This window comes from Choloepus didactylus, chromosome 17, assembly GCF_015220235.1.
Source record: "Choloepus didactylus isolate mChoDid1 chromosome 17, mChoDid1.pri, whole genome shotgun sequence".
Lineage (NCBI taxonomy): Eukaryota > Metazoa > Chordata > Mammalia > Pilosa > Megalonychidae > Choloepus > Choloepus didactylus.
The window spans coordinates 16,837,437-16,857,614 of record NC_051323.1 but is presented as its reverse complement, the minus strand read 5'-3'; the positions used below and the strand labels follow the sequence as shown (position 1 = coordinate 16,857,614).

The 20,178-nt window shown below is 35.2% G+C and overlaps 1 protein-coding gene across 2 annotated transcripts in view; it reads right to left on the bottom strand.

The window, feature by feature from the left end:
* Positions 1-3,920: 3,920 nt before the first annotated feature.
* Positions 3,921-20,178, bottom strand: part of LOC119512632 (GC-rich sequence DNA-binding factor 2-like) — a 935,299-nt gene continuing 919,041 nt past the window's right edge. Inside the window, exons 16-21 of one of the 2 annotated variants that reach the window (XM_037807420.1) lie at positions 18,739-18,860; positions 13,904-13,980; positions 12,456-12,522; positions 10,500-10,646; positions 5,453-5,577; positions 3,921-4,646 (exon numbers count right to left, since the gene is read on the bottom strand). In XM_037807420.1, the coding sequence (XP_037663348.1) occupies positions 4,529-4,646; positions 5,453-5,577; positions 10,500-10,646; positions 12,456-12,522; positions 13,904-13,980; positions 18,739-18,860 (656 nt within the window). In that variant the 3' untranslated portion in view covers positions 3,921-4,528. Of the gene's footprint in view, positions 4,647-5,452; positions 5,578-10,499; positions 10,647-12,455; positions 12,526-13,903; positions 13,981-18,738; positions 18,861-20,178 lie in introns of both variants that reach the window. The other variant, XM_037807421.1, reaches the window with a different exon arrangement.

The window sequence follows — 20,178 nt, the reverse complement described above, 5'->3', positions numbered from 1 at the left end:
TTGGACATTTAATAAAGCCTGTAAATTCTGTATTAGCAAATATAATTCAACATTTTTCTGGGCTGACTCCCTGAGATTTTCATTGACTGTTGAGAAGACTATTTTAATTGCTGGTATAAATGACTGTGGTATATCGCATTACAGAATCTCCCTGGGACATTTTGGTTAGTGGGCCATGCTGAATTTGTAGCTTGAAATATCCAGGGCAGAGATTCTAAGCGATTGTTCCTGATGGGGAGTTTGTTATATCCTTTAGGTGTGTTTGGACAGAAAACGGGTTAAGACTCACTAGTCTACTGGACTGTGTGTGTTAAAAACAAAAACATCCCTGGATATCCTAATCTTTATTTTCAGTTAATATCTACTGATGACCTTTGAAAACAGTAATCACAGAGGGCAATTACTTTGGGTCTTAAGTGGTGCTCAGCGCATTGGTAACACAATTGTAGATAGATCACTATCCAGACATTGTCTGACCTAATATATATTTAATTGAAGGATAATAAACAAACTAAAATGTGTAGATCTTAGGTGTTCTGTTCCACGAGTTTTTAACAACTGAATACACACATGGTACTCACAACCCACAAGAAATAGAGCAATTCTGTCACCCCCAAAGCTACTTATGACCCTTTCCATTCCCCCCATAAAACTTTAATTATGTCTATTCTTATATTTAACATAAGTGGAATCATAGTATGTATTCTTTTGTCTAACTTCTTTTAAGAATGTCTTTGAGATTTATTCATGTTATTGTGCAGATTAGCTCATTTTTAAATGCCACATAGTTTTCCATTTTGTGAATACACAGTTTATTCATTTGTTTCCAGTTTGGGGCTACTATTGAATAAGGCCTGCTGTCAAATACTCTTGTACAAGCTCTTTTGGTGAACATGTGTTTTTCTCTCAGGTAAATACCTAGGAGTAAAATTGTTGGGTGGTATTTTAAGTGGAATGTTTAACTTATAAGAAACTGACAGTTCTCCAAAGTGGTTGTTCCATTTTACACTTCTTTCAGCAGTGTGTAAGTGTGCAAGATGTTGAACACTTTTTCATGTTTACTGACCATTCATACTTGCCAATTTTAATGAGTTGCTAGTCTTTTTTATTGTTGATTTGCAGTTCTTTATGTGTTCTTTATAAGGTATGTGTTGGAATATTTCCCCCAAAGCTGTGGCTTGTCCATTCATTTTCTTAATTGTGAGCATAAATTTTTAATTTGATAAAATCTAAATATATTAAAATTTACCTTCAGAGAGGGTGACTGGACCCTCCAGTACAAAATAGAAGTTGAATCCCCTCTTTGCACACAGCTGGGGGAAAAAAAAAAAAATCCAACATATCCTTTTCCTCTCCTCCCTTCCATAGTCCTTTCTGTGTCCTGCACAAGAAATCTTTCCTACCTCAAGGTCAAAGATAGTCTGTTTTCTTCTAGATTTTGTTGCCAAGTTTTGCACTTAGACCTGTGATTCATCTTTGTATTTGTGTGTGTGTGTGTGTGTGTGTGTGTGTGTGTGTGTGTAGAAAATGAGATAAGGGTCAAGGGTTGTTGTATTTCACAGATATTCAGTTCCAAAATATTGTTCTAAAGACTCTTTTTTTCCCCATTGAGTTAACTTGGATGTTGGTTAGAAATCAAGTGCTTGTATAGGTAGGTGTAAGTCTGTTTCTGGATTCTTTATGCTATTCTATTGGGATATTAATTTATTCTTGTCCTAATACACATTGTCTTGATTACTGTAGCTTTATATTAAGTCTTCAAATCAGATACTGCTGACCATATCTGATGCTTTAATTTTTATGTCCTATGACCTTGCTAAATTCATTTATTAGTTTTACTAGTTTTTTTTTTTTTTTTTTTTTTTTAGATTATATAAAGGTTTTCTATGTAGATAATCATGTCATTTGTGAACAATGACTATATTATGCTTGTCTTTCATTCCTTACACCCTTTCTTTTTTTTGACTGATTGCAAGGCTAGGACCTCCAGAGCAATATTGGACAGAAGTGGTGAGAGGAGACATCCTTCCTTTGTTCCTGAAGTATTAGAGAAAAGGATTTAATGTTTTACCATTAAGTATGATGTTAAGATAGACATGTTTTTTGCAATGCCTTTTTTCAGACTGATGAATTTTTATTCCTAGTTTACTGAAAGTTTTTTTTTTTTCATGAGAAGGTGCTGAATTTTGTCAAATGCTTTTCTACATTTATTGAAATGATCATATGGTTTTACTTTTTATTTCTTTATTCTGTTTATTTGGTAAATTACACTGATTGACTTTTGAATGTTAAACCAACTTTGCTTTCCTGGAATAAACCTTTTTGGTCATGATATCTTCTTTTTATATACTGCTGGATTCAATCTGCTGATATTTTGTTAGGACTTTTATTCTGTGTTCATGAGGAATAATGCATCTGATATTTCCTTCTGTAATATTCTTTTCAGGTTTTATATTACATACAGTATTTCATAGGGCCTTATCCATAGAAGTATCATTTTGTCAATGGCCTAAAATATGTAAAACCATAGTTTTTCATGGTCATTTTAAGGTTCCTAACAGCCACTGTGAAAAAATTTTGAAAAGTCATCTAACTAAGTTTGTAAAATTTCCACATTCTTTTTATGAACAAAAGCTGAAAATTCCAGGGAAAAAACAGATGTGAGATGAGTTGCCAATTCCAAGTTTTGTTCTTGCTAGTTGTGTTCCTTCCCTTCATGCAATCCATTTGACAGTGACTGGGAAAAAAAAAGATTCTGCACTGAGGATTAGCAAGCTTCATAAATGTTTTTGAACATCATCAATTATAGCATGGGACAGATAAAAATCTTGAGGTTCAAACCCCAAACATAATGAGATTTAATCAGAAACTATAAACCAATTTGTATTTTTGAAAGCAGTTACATTTTTCATTCTAAGAAATGCAAGAGAGGTCTTTCTGTCCAACTTAAAAATGTAAGGGAACCATATCCAACACATTTTCAATAAAAAATTCAAAAGTCACAGGGAAATTTACAAACATGTACTTTAATGGTAAAAATATACAAATTTCATATCCAATAACATTATTTGCCATTTTTGTAGAAAACATGAAGTTATATGTACCTATATACACATATTATTATAGACAGAGAAAAGATCTGAAAGGATATCATTAAAGTGAAAACAGCAGTTATCTCTGGGGATAATATTTGTGTGGGAATGCTAAATGCTTTTCAGCAATGGTTTCAGTTTTCTACATGAGACTATTCCTGTATGATTTGTGTAACTGAAATACCTTTTAAAAAACTATTCACAAAGTGAATCATGCGTCTTCACAGCAATAGAAATAACACACCAAATTGTTAAAGTATATTACATGCAGCTTCAAAAATCAAGCTGGTGACAATGTCAGAGGCCACATGCTCAAATCCTAATATAATCAAATTTTCTTACTATTTTTCTTTTGGCTAACAATTAGAAAAATAAATATTTTTAGTGTTGCAATTTAAGAAAAATTACCAGTAAACTTTCACCTTGAAAAATTTTCTTAGTTTCTTTTTGACTCAATTACCTTGCCTTAAACTTTGTCAATTATACAATTTTTTTATAAGAATTGTTAGTCATATATTCTGAGTATTTAAAATATCTGTTTTAAACACCTACCACCATGACAAAAACCATAATGAGAAAGAATAGTAACTACATAACAAGTAATGATTTTAATACAACAAAAATGTCATACACAAAATTTAAAAGAAAAATGGCAAATGAGGAAAACTTTACAATACAGGACAAGCAAAAGATCAGTACCTTTAAAATATAAATGTCTTACAAATCCATGAGGAAATGGTAGAGATACAGCATTGCAAAAAGAATTACAAATGGCTAATAAAAAAGTGTTCACTCTCTAACAGCCAAAACAAAACAGCAATTAAATAAGATTTTTTTCACCTATCAAATTTGCAATGAACTTTAAAAAAATGGTAATACTTATTGCTGATGGGCATTCATTGACATTCTTATATGTGTGTTAATACAATAAATTGGTATATATTTCTGAAGGGCAAGTTGACAATCAGTTTATCAAAAGCCTTAAAATGCTTTAATCATTTGTATTATTAACAAATAATTAATTTCATGTAAGAATCTCATTATAAATTTCCATTTTTTAAAAACTTATTTGAAAATAGACATAAATGAAGAAAACTAAATGATGTTTTAGCCAAACAGATACAAGCAAGGTTTCTCCAACTCCCTTCTTTACTTGGAAAAGAACTCAAAATAATCAAATGGAAATAATTGAACTCTTACTGCTCCTGTGCGCTTAATTTCCTCAAACACCTCAGAATCAGGAGGAGGAACCTTTCAGGTATAGGCTGGTAGAATGTGGAAGCCGGGAATGGAAGGATGGAGTCCTGCTTTCTTGCCAATCCTCTCCTCCATTACTGGAAATGAAGAAGAGACTACTGCACCAGCTTGTTTTCAAGCCAGCAACTGAGTATGACCATATTAAAATCTCATTTTTGTACTTTCTTATAACAATTTACTTAAACTTCTTTAATTACTGATTTAAGATGGTCTAGGTGATATTTCTCTACGAAGGATTCTGCTTGATTCAAAGCTTTTATTTTCACCAGAATAAGAATTATATCTTTGACTTCATTCCTGAAAAACAAAACAAAAAAGCATTTCTCCCCTTAAAAATGAAATGTACGAGGCACAGTGGTGAACTTAGAACCTAATCATCAGTGGTTAATCTAAAACAAGTGCTTTACCTTAAACCAGTATCTAAAATAGCATAAAATACAGAGATGCTCCATTCTCAGCCTAATTATAAAGCTCAAATACTATCTGACTATTAATGGGTGTATTTTGGCAAGTATCAAAGCAAGTGACTGTAAAAAGTGGAATAGCACAGGAATTTAAGCAGTACTGTGTGAGAACCCGCTTGCATAGGCCACGATGGAGTGAGCCAGGGACTGAGGACTGACGCCAGGGACAAAGGCAAATGATGCAAATCTGAGCTTGTTCTTTCCCCCTGGGGAGGTGGGTTACCAGAACGTCACCGTATTTAAGCCCCGAAACATCTGGCGCGGTGAATGCGATGTCCAGGGCAGACATGGGTAGAACACCAGACGGCAGAGCTATACTTAGCAAATGTGGAGACTTTAAAAAAATGCTCATAAGAGGTTCCTGATATACAGTTTTAATTCTAAATACACCTGTGCTATAGTTCTGGAAGTGCTTTAAAAGCTTTACATTTAAAAATGTCAACTAATACATGAGGTCTGAGTATAAAATGGATAGCTATTCCAAAAGTTACATATGAAAATATCTTCTAACTCTTCAGTATTACAGTCTCAACAGATTTTTAGAAGCATAGTAAAAGTACCAGTCTTCCTAAAAATTGCTGAGAACATAATAGAATCCTTGAACTATGCTTATGAAAGTGAAAATAATACATGCCTTACCTGAATTCACTTTTAGATAATTTATGTACAGACTGTAATAAAAACTGGATGAAGTTTTCTAGTTGGGGAACAGATGTATTCATGGCAGGATTTTCAAACCATTTTTCTGGTAGACATGCTGCTACCTGTAAATCAAAACACACAGCTGGTTTACAATAATGACAGTTATCATCTAAGGACTTTTGCCAACACATCATGATTATGCAAGTGAAATACTATTGTTCCCATTTGTGGTTGAAGAAATTTTGAGAATTTTCCCTACTTCCTTTGTTAGAGGCTAAAGACTTTTTTAAAATATCATTTTACTCTTTATGAATACTCTAGTTGTCCTTCTTTCTATATTCATATTCCTGAGCCATTAAATCAGTACAGACATAATTTAGAACTAAAAACCAAAATGCCTAAACACAAAACTACATTCAATATTATTTCACAATGAGAAATTGAATGACCTACCTATGAAATTGGCATTAAGGAGTCCAGTAAATGATTCTAAGACACACATAGTGAAAAAATGTTTTTTATCTTTTACCAATTTAATACACTGCTTTATATGTTCCTGGCAGCATATTTAATCAATTCATGTGCATTTGATTTTTCATTTTGAGAAAAAAACCCAGTTTATCTAATTTAATCTTATCCTAAAGGTAAAAGATGATTTGGGGGAAATTTCTGGCAATAACAGAAAAATGTTAAGGAAAAATGAAGTAAAAAAAAAAATTAATAAAAACACAGTGGAAGGGGAAAAAAAGAAGGGAGAGAGAAAAGAAGGAAAAACCTGCGATTGTACTGTTCATGGAAATTCTTGAACAAACAGGTTATTCTGTAGTTTGTACACTCAGTATTTTATAGAAAACAGAAAGTTGTGGAAAAAAAATTAAAATGCACCAAATATATATTATAAAATACACTTAAGAAGTTCTGCAATGCTTTCTTTCTAAAATTAAGTGATCGGTCAGAATTAAAACTATAATGAAGAAGATTTATCCTATTTTGTATCTCCTTTTTCAACTGTTCAGAAAAAATGCTGATACACTGTGATCGCCTAGAAGTCTGGCAAGTTTCATTAGGGAAATTGTGTCTCTCTTTTTTTCAAGTTTTAAAACCATCCATTACTGGTTTGAAATTGAGTCATTTGTACTTGCTTTCCTTTGTTTTATATCACAAGCACCTTGGGACTTAAGGCCACATTTTCTTGGTCTGGTCTTCTAGCCATATTGTGCAGAGTGGGGTGTGTAAATATATTTTTTCCTTTCTCCATCTTCGTGGTAGACCCACATGGTCAAAGGGGACTAAACTGAACCTTAAATACATAACATGCTTGATGATTTAACTTTAGTATATGATGTTTAAAACTACATGATATAAAAACTACAGCCAGAAAAATCATGATTGGCAAGGGACTGATACCTACTTTTGTATTTTAATTTTAAAAATTTTATATTATCAACTGAATAGTCTTGCATGTTTTTAAAAATTCTTCACCATGACTTTTATCTTATGGATGGACCATAATGATTTTTGGACATTTACATGTTTTCCAAGTATCTTTTTCTATTATAAATAATGGGAGTGAACCTACGATGGTGGCTAGGTGAGACAGGGCAAGAAAACACCTCCGTGAAAAATACTAAATAAAAGCCAGAAAGTGACCCAGAACACCAGTTCCAGCTATGCACCAGCCAGACAAGGTCTGCCAAATCTACAGGGACCGTGCATTTGGTGAAACTGGGAGTCTGCATTCTGAAACAAGTGAGTGAGCCGGCTGAAAGTCCCACGGCTGCACTTTGGTGTGGGGAAACCATGGGTTGGCGCTTGGAGACAGACTAGTTCTTTTATAAAAAAAAAAAACACAACAAAAAACAGGAGCGGCTGTGGTTACGACGGTGAGAACTGTGCAGTGAAGCATGGCAGGAGTGGGCTGGGCCATCGTCTCGGTGTCTGGCGTGGAGGATAGCCTGCTGCTGATTGTCCTGGGGCCGGGGGGCAGAGGGGAGCCAAAAGGAGAAAGGAACCACGCCCCTTGCAGCCATCTCCCTGGCGGGCTGGAGATGCTCCTGCCTGGGGTCAGAGCTATAGCCCAGAGCCCGGCCAAGGGTCCCAGTACTTCCAGGGAGTACTTCCTGCAGCACCGTGCACACGCCACAATATCGGCCATGGACAGTGGCCTTTAGTGCACCTACAGCTAATTGTCCCAGAGCTGGGAAGGTGGAGCTGTTTGAAAAGGGGGAAATTAACACGCCCCATTCAACCATCTTTAAAGCAGGCTGGGAACGCCCCTGCATGGCCCGGCAGCCCAGGGCTTCCCTGGAGGGCCGGTGCACACTTGTGACGTGGCACAACCTTCCCTCAGCAGAGGTCCTGGAAGAGCACAGCTGAGAAGGGGGGCCTGCTCGGAAATCCCAGGGACCCTACGCCAATACCAAGGACTTGTGGGTCAGTGGCAGAGACAATCTGTGGCAAGACTGAAATGAAGGCTTAGACTCTTGCAACAGCCTTAAATCTCCAGGAACACCTGGGAGGTTTGATTATTAAAGCTGCCCTGCCTCCCTAACCACCCAGACACACACCCCACATTCAGGGCAGACAGCACCAACACCACACCCAAACTTAGTGCACCAATTGAAGCCCACAAGAATCAGATCCCCACACACCACAAAGACAAAGTTGGGGAGAACTGACTTAAGGGGAATAGGTGACTCGCGGATGCCATCTGCTGGCTAGTTAGAAAAAGTGTACGCCACCTAGCTGTAGATCTGAAAAATTAGAGATCGGTATTTTTTATATCCTGAAAGAACCCTATCAAGTAAAGCAAATGCCAAGAGGCCAAAAACAACAGAAAATCTTAAAGTATATGATAAAACCTGACGATATGGAGAACCCAAACCCAAACACCCAAATCAAAAGATCAGAAGACACACAGTACTTGATGCAATTAATCAAAGAACTACAGACAAACAATGAGAGCATGGCACAGGATATAAAGGACATGAAGAAGAGCATGGCATAGGATATAAAGGACATAAAAAAGACCATTGAAGAACATAAAGAAGAAATTGCAAGAGTAAATAAAAAAAAAGATGATCTTACGGAAATAAAAGAAACTGTTGGCCAAATGAAAAAGACTCTGGATACTCATAATACAAGATTAGAGGAAGCTGAACAACAACTCAGCATCCTCGAGGACCACAGAACAGAAAATGAAAGAAAAAAGAAAGAATGGGGAAAAAAATAAAAAAAATTGAATCTCAGGGATACGATAGATAAAATTAAAATGTCCAAATTTAAGACTCATTGGTGTCCCAGAAGGGGAAGAGAAGGGTAAAGGTCTAGAAAGAGTATTCAAAGAAATTGTTGGGGAAAACTTCCCAAACCTTCCACAAAATATAAATGCACAAAGCATAAATGCCCAGCAAACTCCAAACAGAAGAAATCCAATAAACCCACTCCAAGACATATTCTGATCAGACTGTCAAATACTGAAGAGAAGGAGCAACTTCTGAAAGCAGCAAGAGAAAACCAATTCACCACATACAAAATAAACAATGTAAGACTAAGTAGTGACCACTCAGCAGCCACCATGGAGGCGAGAAGGCAGTGGCATGACATATTTAAAATTCTGAGAGAGAAAAATTTCCAACCAAGAATGCTTTATCCAGAAAAACTCTCCTTCAAATTTGAGGGAGAGCTTAAATTTTTCACAAACAAATGTTGAGAGATTTTGCTAATAAAAGACCTTCCTGACTTCAGATACTAAAAGGAGCCCTACTGACAGAGAAACAAAGAAAGGAGAGAGAGATATAGAGAAATTTAACAGACAAATATAGAACATTACATCCCAAATCACCAGGACACACATTCTTCTCTAGTGATCACAGATCTGTCTCCAGAATAGACCATAGGCTGGGACATAAAACAAACCTCAATAAATTAAAAAAAAAAAAATTGAATAAATAATGGTGTAACGCTCTTTGTATTTAAATCTATATCTGCATCTCTTTTAACTTAGGATAAATTCCTAGGAGTAAAATTGATAAGCCAAAGGGTATGAACTTTTTAAAGGTTTCCTATAAATTATGCCAAAATGTTCTCCAGAAAAGCTGATTCCTCCTTCCACCAAGTGCAGGAGACTGTTTTCTAGAACTGCAGCACCGCACATTCTGTGTGAATGGTGCCCCTGGAAAGATGTGGGGCTGTTGTTTCCCTGTACTTTTGACAACACTGGGAATCATAAATAAAAATAACAAAAAAACTTCTTGGCCAACAGAACAAGTAAATATCTTTACTATCTAATTTGCATTTATCTGATTATTAGTACTGTTAACCCTTTTCACATGTTTCCAAGTTATTTTTACATATCTTTTTTTTTGTGAATTGCCTAAATGATGTCTTCTTGCCATTGTTAATTTGAGTTTTTCAATTCTTTACTGATCTGTAAACGCTTTTTATATAATGTGAACACTGACCCTTGATATGTGTTATAATTTTATTTCTCAGTTCCTCAACTCTGTTTTAAATATAAAAAATTTCAAACATATACAAGAGTAGAAAGAATAGTACAGTGAGCTCCATCTACCCATCCTCCAGTTTCAACAATGATCAATTCATCTCTATATCTTTTTGGTTCATGTTTATGATCCACTGAAGTTTTATCTTTTGTCAAATTATTTTTTCTCTCATTTATTCTTTTGTTTTTAAGTTTAGAAAGGGCTCCTCAGCCTCAGATACAGTCATTTAAAGTTTCATTTTTTACATTTAATTTGTTATTTTACCTGAAACTTATAATGGTATACGGTGACAGGGAAGGATCTAATATACTTTTTGTAAACAGTTGTCCTAGCACTAAGTAATTTTTTCCTTTCTCTACTGGTGATATTTTACACCAGTAAACAACTTCTTATGTACAGAGGGGTGCTTTGGGGTAACTAGTTGGTTTAATTGATGTATATTCTTATGCCAGCACAATTTTAACTATTTTGTTTTCAAACAGACTTAATAACTGATTTTTAAAAACAGCAAAATTAGAATCAGTTTCTGCATAACTTACCTGATTGCACTTTTTAACAACTTCTGGCCCAGGTAGGGCATTAAGAAGAGCTATAATAAGGTAGCGATTTAGCAAATTCTCCAGTGCTAGCTCTCGTAAGGCCTCATCTGGGAGAAGCTCATTCCAAAGAAGAATATTGCTGAAGAGCTAAGATAAAACATCAAGTGAATATGCATCTTTTTTTCCACAGAGAAACTGTAATAGTTTCAAGAAACATAAGCGTTGGTCAAACATTTTAAAACTCTCACTATAATTAACCTTGATGAACTGTCAATTTTAGCATTGATACAAAACATTTCTGAATAAATTCCTGATCTTTTCTGACCTCTGTGTTAATTACTAATCCTATTTTCATCTTCTAAGATAACTGCTCCAAATCTGACTCAAATAACTTCACTGGAGTCTTTTCAGATCGATAATCTTCCTCCCCAGTCCAACCTCTCCCAGTGCCGGGGACCATCGGGTAAAAGACCCCAGGACCCCAGGATTCATACAAAGCTGCAGTCAAAGCTGCTGCCACTGTTACCAAGAGGTGACCTTGAGAAGCTAATCAATGCTGAGAGCTTCATTTCTTTGATATAAAAAATAAGATTAATAATAACCTGTGAATTTGGGAATAACTTAAAGTGCCCATAATAAGTCTAAAATAAATAGTGGTTGCCTTTGTGTTCTCTAAATCCAGAACTTTCAGTGAATTTTATGGTTTTTTCCACTTTCTTCCTGGTACTATATTTATTACTTGAATTGCTCAACTACCCAGAGTTTTACTAGCATGCAACACTTTTCATACTTCATGTCATTGTTCATGTTGCTCTCTCTTCCTGGAAAGCCTTTCCCTGACTCAACAACATGGCAGATGACAATTCATCCACTGAATTGCTAACTTTCTAACTGGCAAACCAAGTCCACATTTTCAGTCTTTCTCTAAATTCTCTTCAGTGGCATTTAGTACTATTCTCTTCATTCTTGAAAGTCCTTCTCTTAGTTTCCCTGATGCTACTCTCTTGTGATTATTCTAAAGCCCACAATTCATTCTAACGCTCCTTTGAAGATTCCACTTTCTCCGCCCAAATCTCATGATTATGTTTCCTAAGGTTCTATCTTAGCCCTCTTCCCATGCTTCATCTAATCTCAGAGGCTGTCATTCATGACCAGGGCTCCAGATACTGCCTAAATGTGGTTGACTCCCAAATCTCCAGCTCAGATTTGTCCCCTGAAATTCAGACTTATGTATCCAATTATTGCCTCCTAGACCTCTATATCCATATATGTTTCACATAGATATCTTCCACTAACTACGTACAAAACAGATCTAAAATCCCCCCCAAACTTTCTCTTCTTCCCCTATACCCTGTAATGTCCCAAAGAATGCCATCTGATCAGCTACCAGGTCACCAAAGTCAGAAATCTGACGATCACCCTACACTCGTGCAATTAATTAGTGATCATGTCCTTTCAATGAATAATTCATCCTAAACATCTTTTCATCCTGATTTCCCCTTACCATCTTTAGTGCCACTGACTTAGCTAATGACTTTGCCCTTTCTCTTTTAGACCAGGGGTTGGCGAACAACTGTCTATGGGTTAAATTCAGATTGCTGCCTATTTTGGTAGAGCCTGTGATCTAAGAATGGCTCGGACATTTTTAAATGGTGGGAAAAAATCAACAGAAGAGTATTTTATAGCATGTGAAAATTATGAGACATTCAAATTTCAGTGTCCATAAATACAGTTTTATTGGAACATGCCCTCTCATTCAATTATGTGCTACAGTGCCACAGTGACAGAGTTGAGTAGTTGTGACAGAGACCATATGGTTTAAAAGCCTAAAATATTTGCTATTTGGCCTTTTACAAAAAAAAAAAAAAAAAAAAATGCTTGCTGATCTGTGCTTTACAGTAAGCTGGGTTTAAAAAAAAAAATCCATAATTTAATTTTTTGCAGTTTTCTGTTTACCTTTAGACCTGACCAGAACTGTCTCTCTTGGAACTTTGAATGTGGTGATGTTTTGTCTTCTATGACACTACTTTGAAACAAGGGAAAGAAAAAGGAGAAAAATGCAGATGATAATCTTTTAGAATCAGGATCTAAAAAACTGAGATTTTTTTTTTTTAGAAACCAAATTAAGCCTTAATGGAACATAAATGAAGGTGTTCTGATGATTTCTATCAAAATTACAAACGCCTGTATATACCTACCAGTCCTATTTATAGGTATGCCTCCTGTAGACATACACACATACAGAATATATGTATAAGATTATTCACATCATTGTTGATAATAGAAACCACTGACATGCCCAGCAGATACAGTACATCTAGAGGACAGAATATTACGTGGCTTAAAAAAGAATGAGGAAACCACCTCTATAATGCCATAAAAAGATCTCAAAGATATAAAAATGTAAAAAGTAAGGTACAAAACAGTAGCTATAATGTTTATAAGTTACTTCCTTTTCTGTAGAAAGAAGGGACAAATAAGATTATAACATATATTAGTACTGTATCTGCATGAAGAAATTCTGGAAAAATAAAAATTAATAAGTGACTATTAATCACTGTGCATGTCTGTGTATAGACGAGGAAGGGTAGAAACTGGGTGAGTGAGGGAATAAGGGAAGTGAGGGAAGGAGGGATAAGACTTTTCATTTTAAATATAAATGAATAAAAATAAACACACATTCTTGAACTATAAGGATATATGACTTATCTAAAAAATTACAAAACAAATCTTACCAGGACAGAATTTTTATATGCAGACATCTCCTCAAGATTCAAAATGTTAAATCTATCATCTAACCTATGCAGAAAGCATAGCGGTTCCTTTTATTCCCCTCTGTGAAGCTCTTCCATCTTGTGCATACTCTCTGGATGACTACAGTTCATAAGCCATTACACTATAAATCGATGTATTCTTAGCAACTGTAAGAACATGTATTAAATACTACTTGTTTCCTAATTTGAAGTGAATACAGAATTCACAGATGTCGTTTCTGGACCTTTGGTGACATGCTAGGCCCTATACTGTGCTTCCTCTGTGCCAGACACCGTTGGGTTCCAAGTACTGTCTTCATCCTCATAACATCCTGTGAGGTAGTCACTGATTTTATCCCCATTTTACTGACACAAGATCAAATATCTAGGAATTGGTAGGTCTGGGCTTCAGAATCTGTGCTCCTAACCACTCTACGACACCTCTAATGTTCCTAGGGTACCATAAAAATGTACATGTGAGTGTTCATGTAGATGTCTAAGAAATATTTTTTGGAACCTCAGTCTGCATTTTAATAGAGTACAGGTATGTTTGTTTTGAAAATGCTCACTATAATTTCTCTGGCACTACAATCTTAAATCTATATTACATGATCTACTATTCCAAACAATCTAAAAATTAACAGTTTTTACCTCTTTGGATACAGTGGAATAAACACATCATCTTCTACTGCCTTCTTTATTCTTGAAACAATGGATTTAAGTAAATCCTAGTATTTAGAAATTTGAATAGTATCAGTGATAGTCATAGGTGGAAACAGGTTTACCAAAAAGAATAATTTACCAGTAGTGCAAATGTATACATGCTAACAGAATCAGTTATCAAAATAACTACCCACTGGGTACAAGAGAACTTTGTTCGTCCATTTTGCTGCATATGGCTGTAGGTTCTTTATTTTCATTACCGTATCGTACTTTGTTGCATGAATACTACTGATGGGACATGTAGATGGTAAGTTTGGGAGCTATTGCAAATAATGTTGCTGTCAAAGTTCCTGGATACATGTCTTTGTAGTCCACATGGACCTACATTTCTAGTGGGAGTATACACAGAAATGGAATTGCTGGGACACATGATGTGTCCCTATGTCTGCTTTTGTAGAAAATGAGAAACTTTTTCTAAAGTAGTGGGATCCCATTTATACTCCCACCAGTAGCGTGTGAGAAATCCTGTTTCCCTACATCCTTTCCAAAACTTTTTTTTTTTTTTTAATGTTTGCAATTCTGGTGGGTATACTGTCAAATGTCATTTTGTTTTCATTTTCATTTCCCTGTTCAGTAATGTGATGTTGAGCATATTCTCATATTCTTATTTGCCATTTGGACATGCCCTTTTGCTAATGCCTAATTAAGTTGCTTACCTACTTTTGTATTTTTATTTTGTATTAGATTCTGCTTTTCTTATTGGTTTGTAGAAGTCTTTCACATACTCCAGCTATATAGTTTGTTCATATACTTTGTTGGTTTGTCTATGTCCTCTGACCCAATAAAATAACTTTGGCAAATTTGTTTTACTGTTTGTATATCAAAAATTGGAAACAACCAAAAATTCAATAATTGAGAAGTTCAAGGACATAATGTTATATCCATCCACTGCATGAAAATATTATCTGGCTGAAGTTTATGAACACGGTAGTAACATATGCAAATATTTACTGAGATAGTGTTAAGTGGAAGATGCAGGATACAAACTTACATGTTCATTAGGATTATAACTTTGAAAAAGGCTGAATGAAAAGATCCTACAGTGGTATCAGTCTTTTACTAGGATAAAGAGGTAATAATGGGAGTTAAAAATTTGTTTTACATTAATCAAAAAATTTTCTATAATGAGATATTATTCTTATTCTTAAAAAAGAATCCCTATTTAAAAGTGAAAATAGCATACTACATGCTAGAGTAAAAGTTATTTTTCAATAGTCAATGATGATGTATGTAGAACAAATAAAGCTGTCATATATCCTATACTAATCAAATTACTAATAAATGTAGAATTCAACCAAATATATTTTTCAAAAAAAGAACATCTAACTGAAGTCCCATTTCTCTTTCCACTTACTTATCTTTAATATATTCTTCAAGCTGTCATATATCAATATTCAATTAACAATAAAAACAAAACTCAAATTTACTTCATTTCCTAAACATTCTGAATTCTGTTAAAAGAAGAATCATTTTCTAGATAATATGTCTACAAAGCAGTATCTGTGCTTATGTAAATTATTGAGCTAGGTGTTCACGCTAGAAAAGACAGTTATGTCTTAATTTTTTTCATTTAAATTATTTTGAACACCAAACTTGACAAATACTTCCATATTTGTTACATTTTTGTTTCTTAAAATTAGTTCACTAAAAATTGCTAGAAAGGACATTACTGAGTGAACTAACAAGAGGGGAATACAGAATGTTGTGGATAATATAACCATACATTATATGGTTATAATATGGTTATATATGGTTATATTATATATATATATTTATATAATATATATGGTTATATATATTATATGGTTATATATGGTTATAATATGGTATATAATATATACCACATATAATATATGGTATAATATAACCATAGTTAACAGAATATCTCTATTCCTAGGAAATATGCAACTTACTTTCAAACTTTTCAGGAGAAAAATATGTATGAGTTTATAAATGCTAAAGCAAATGGGAAACTATATTAATGATAGCTGAATCTGAGTAAAAGGGCATTAAGTGTATACCATTCTTACTCATGAACTTTAAGTTTGAAATTATTTCCAGATTAACTTGTTTAAAAACAAAACAAAAGAAAACCTAAACTCACATATTTTAAAACAACTCTGAGTTCATTAAATTTTTCCAAGCATTAAAATATGTTATTTGGTGATTAAAAAATTTTTTTTCCAAACACTAAAGTTTTACAAGCATTCTGAACTACACAATCAGACTCGCACACACAGATAACCTGTCTGTGTACAAGTTAAAACCATTTTGTAAAGGCATTTATAAGCTCTAGCCAGTGGTTTCTATAATGCTTTGTATATCCATGGAGCTACTCTTGGGGTGACTTGTGTTGGTACAAGGGTGCTCAGGAATGACGGCAAATGCTTGAGTAGGAACAGCTTTGATTTCATGTGTGTGTTTGTGTCTTGGTCTCGGGTTCTGTAAGATTTTATTTGGAAAAGATTCTCTTAATAAAAGAAGTTTGAAAACGATCGATCTATCTGAACACCCACCTAACGCATAGGTGCATTTTTACATCTCTATTATGCCTGGAACATTACATGACAGGGAATCACTATCTTCTGAGGCCATCCATAACTTTGGATAAGTTTTCAGTATGAGATTTCATTATGTCTTATTTCATTCCTTGGTCCTAGTTTACTCCTTCTGTCCTTGTCAAAACTGGGGGATGCTTCTGGCATCTAGTAGGTCGAGGTCAGGGATACTGCTAAACTTATCATACAATGCACAGGACAGTCCCACTGTCAAAGTGTCATTGGGTCAAAAACGTCAATAGTGCAGAGACTGAGAATCCCTGATGTAGTCTACCCTCCTAATTATGCAAAGAACTCTTTTTCTACACCCCATATAAAAACTTCATGAGTGAATGCATAACAGCACTGAAAGGCTTCAGTGATTACAAAGTGCCTGGCCTGCCACTTTCTAGGCAAGTCTTCTTCTACAAGTGGCTCTTCTGTAAAACACAATTAAAATCAATACATTTCACAAGGTTGTGAAGAGCAAATATGAAATGTGAAGTATTTTATAAATGGTAAAAATTTTAAATTTAGGTTGTAATTGTATTATCCTATAAAGACAGCAAATATATAATCCTATATATCTGTACTCTAATGGCTCTTACCTACTGGTCCTTTGTTCTGTAACAACACCGAATAAATCTACTCCTTTGAATATCAACACTATCTCCCAGCACATCTTGTTTTCTTTAGGTTAAATATCTGTAATTGCTGCAATGGTTTCCATATATCTTACCTGTGTTTTTATACTGTAGGAGGTAAGTGAAGAATACCTGTCCCCATCAATTGCCTCATATTCAAATCCTATCCTTCAAGTCCCAGCTCAAATGCCGTCTCTAACATACAATCTTTCCCAAACTCACTGCTGAAAATAACTTTTCCCTGCCTCCCTTCTGAGGTTTCTCCCTTCACACTTTATTTGTGCTGCTCATGAGAAGGCAAGGCAGTCAGTGAGATGAACACCGGCTTTAGAAGCACATCAAACAAGGTTTAAATCCTAGCACAGCGTTATGTTAACAGGTTTTGAAATTCAGTTTCTTCATCTGTAAGATGAGGCTACCATCCAATTTATATAGGGCTATTGGGATTAAGTGAGAAGACATAGGCACAAGATCTAACAGAGTGCCTAGTACATAACAGGGATTAAAAAATAAGTGCTTCTTGTCTTCCCCACTTTTATTTCTCCCACTTCTCACTTCCTGTTTTAGATTACAGCTCATGTACCTCTCTTATTTCCTGTAAGATTACATTCCAGACAGTATTATGCCATATCCCTCTTTTCCCTCTCACTTTTCCTTCTAGTTTCCTCCCTCAAGGCCTCATTACATGTGCTAAAGTTTAATAATATTTGCAATGAGAGTATGACATGCCTCCTTGCTTTTCAGCCACCTTGGTCATTGTGCTCTGGGTGCACTCCAAAAAGCTCAACACAAAATTGGCTTACTTATTTAACTGCATAAGTATACAACATTCTCATTAACAAACAAAATGGTAATAACACAATATTACATTGAGAATAAGATTCAGCAGACCCTAAGCAAGGTCACTGTAAAAAGTTTCTCACTATATCTTATTTCCCTAAACTCAATTCTAGATTACTGTAAGATGAAAATCTACCCTACTGAACTTTGAAACCTGAAAGAGATTAATGCTCTTAACTTTGGCAGGTTACAAATAACTAGTTTAAATAATGGATGATAAACTCATTTTGAAATCATTGTTAATGCAAGGCCAAAATACCCCTGGACTTTTGCAAAAGAACAAAGGTAACATATCAGTTTTTTGTTTGTTTATTTCCTTTTAGAAGGAATGAAATTTGCCCTAATGCATTTATGTCTGTTCATCTCTATAGGGCCGACAATGTATACTCACAAGCCTAAAAGCTGCTAGGCCATGAGAGCGTCAATCAGACCACTGAACATTTATTTATTCCAATAAGAATAAAAGTAATAATCTGGGTCTTATTACATGTATATGCATACTTTAATTAATTAATAAAGATTACCATTGCTGTTACAGTGTTCAGAAATATCACAGCTTATTCTTTTGATCTTACTATAATAAAGAGGGAAAACTGGTCAATCTTAGCTCCTTTTAATCAGAAGTAAATCTATTTTTCCCTAACTAGTTTTCTAAGTACTTCTTCTGCATCTTCTATACACAAAGATTTGTAATAAAAATCATTTATAAATAAATCAAACTTGTAACTCTAGAAATTATTACCTGTTTGACTTTACTAACTTCATTTTCACAAGTGGAATGTTCTTCAAGAATCATTCTGCAATGTGTTATTAAACTTGTTGTCTGCGAGGTCGACAAGGGATCCCAAATGAATTCTACAAAGTCTGAAACAAATATTTCAGCAGTGCACAATTTATTTACTAGACTGTTTTTGCCTGTCACATATATATAACAATGACTAATTTCAGGATCCAGCAGCAGCCACCATTGATAGAAAGTGCTCATGCTGACATTTCCATTGCTTACACAAAAAAAAAAAAAAAAAAAAAAAGAATTATTGGTTGTTTTCCTCATTGGGCATTGTCAAAATTGCTAAGTGTCCTTCTTCAAGACTGCAAAACTGTAAATAAAGCTCATGCTTTCCTCTGTTCCCTCAAATGGTAAACTATTTCTAAAGACACTAACAGGTGGAAAGCAGGATAACACATTACAGCTGGCCATCAAGACTTACCAGATAATAACCATTTGTATCTATCTATACATGGTTCTATACTGATCTCTATCTACCTACCTAAGGAAAATGTAATTGTCTCTTATCATTAAAGGTTAAGAGGGAATACAACTGGCTGACCCCTGCAGACTTCCATGACTCCACCAGCAGAGGAGTCAAATGAGCATCCAGAATTCTATATGGTTCTGGCAACATCTCCCACCCCAACCCCCCACTCCTCAACATCATCTGCCCTGGGACCATAAGGGTTAGTCTCCTCATGCTCTTTAAGCAAGTTCATGTCAGTGACTGTGAGAAGCTCATGACTCCCAGAACCTTAGGCTTAGAACATCACCATCACCTGAAACCTTTCCACTGAGCCCTCTGCAACCGAAGGGTCAATCATCAGTAAACCTCCCCATTTTTCAGCCTCTGATGCTACATTCCCATTCTGGTTTCACCCCAATGGAAGCTGCCTCTCCCTGATGGCACTGCTTCCTTGCAGGCTTCTCCAGAAATGGTTATTTGCTGTTCTACATTCTCCATACCTGCAGGTGAGCGAGGTATCTACCTTATGGCTCATTTGCTTCCTTCCTACAATAACTGAGTTTTCCAGCTCACACTGTCTGAGTGTGACACACTCTCCCACCTTACTGAAGCAGTCTTCACTCCCCAGGCTGCTCTCCTCCATTCTTTGAGGACAGCAGCTCCTGGTTCTCTGCTGCTGATTTCTAACACTATTCCTAGAGAAATTCTTATAATTTAAAAATCCAGGTTCCAGTACTCTGAGATCTCAGTTCCTTGATCACACTTCTTCCAATAATCCTTTCCTCCACTGCTGGGGAAATCACCGACACAGCTAGTGGCATTGGCACCTCGTAGCCCTCGCCTACACTTCTTCCCTCTCCCTCAGTGTTCTACTATGTGAGATGCTTCAGTCTGTTTCCATTCCGCAGCCTGAGAGAGAGGTCAGGTCTAATGGAGTAGCCTGA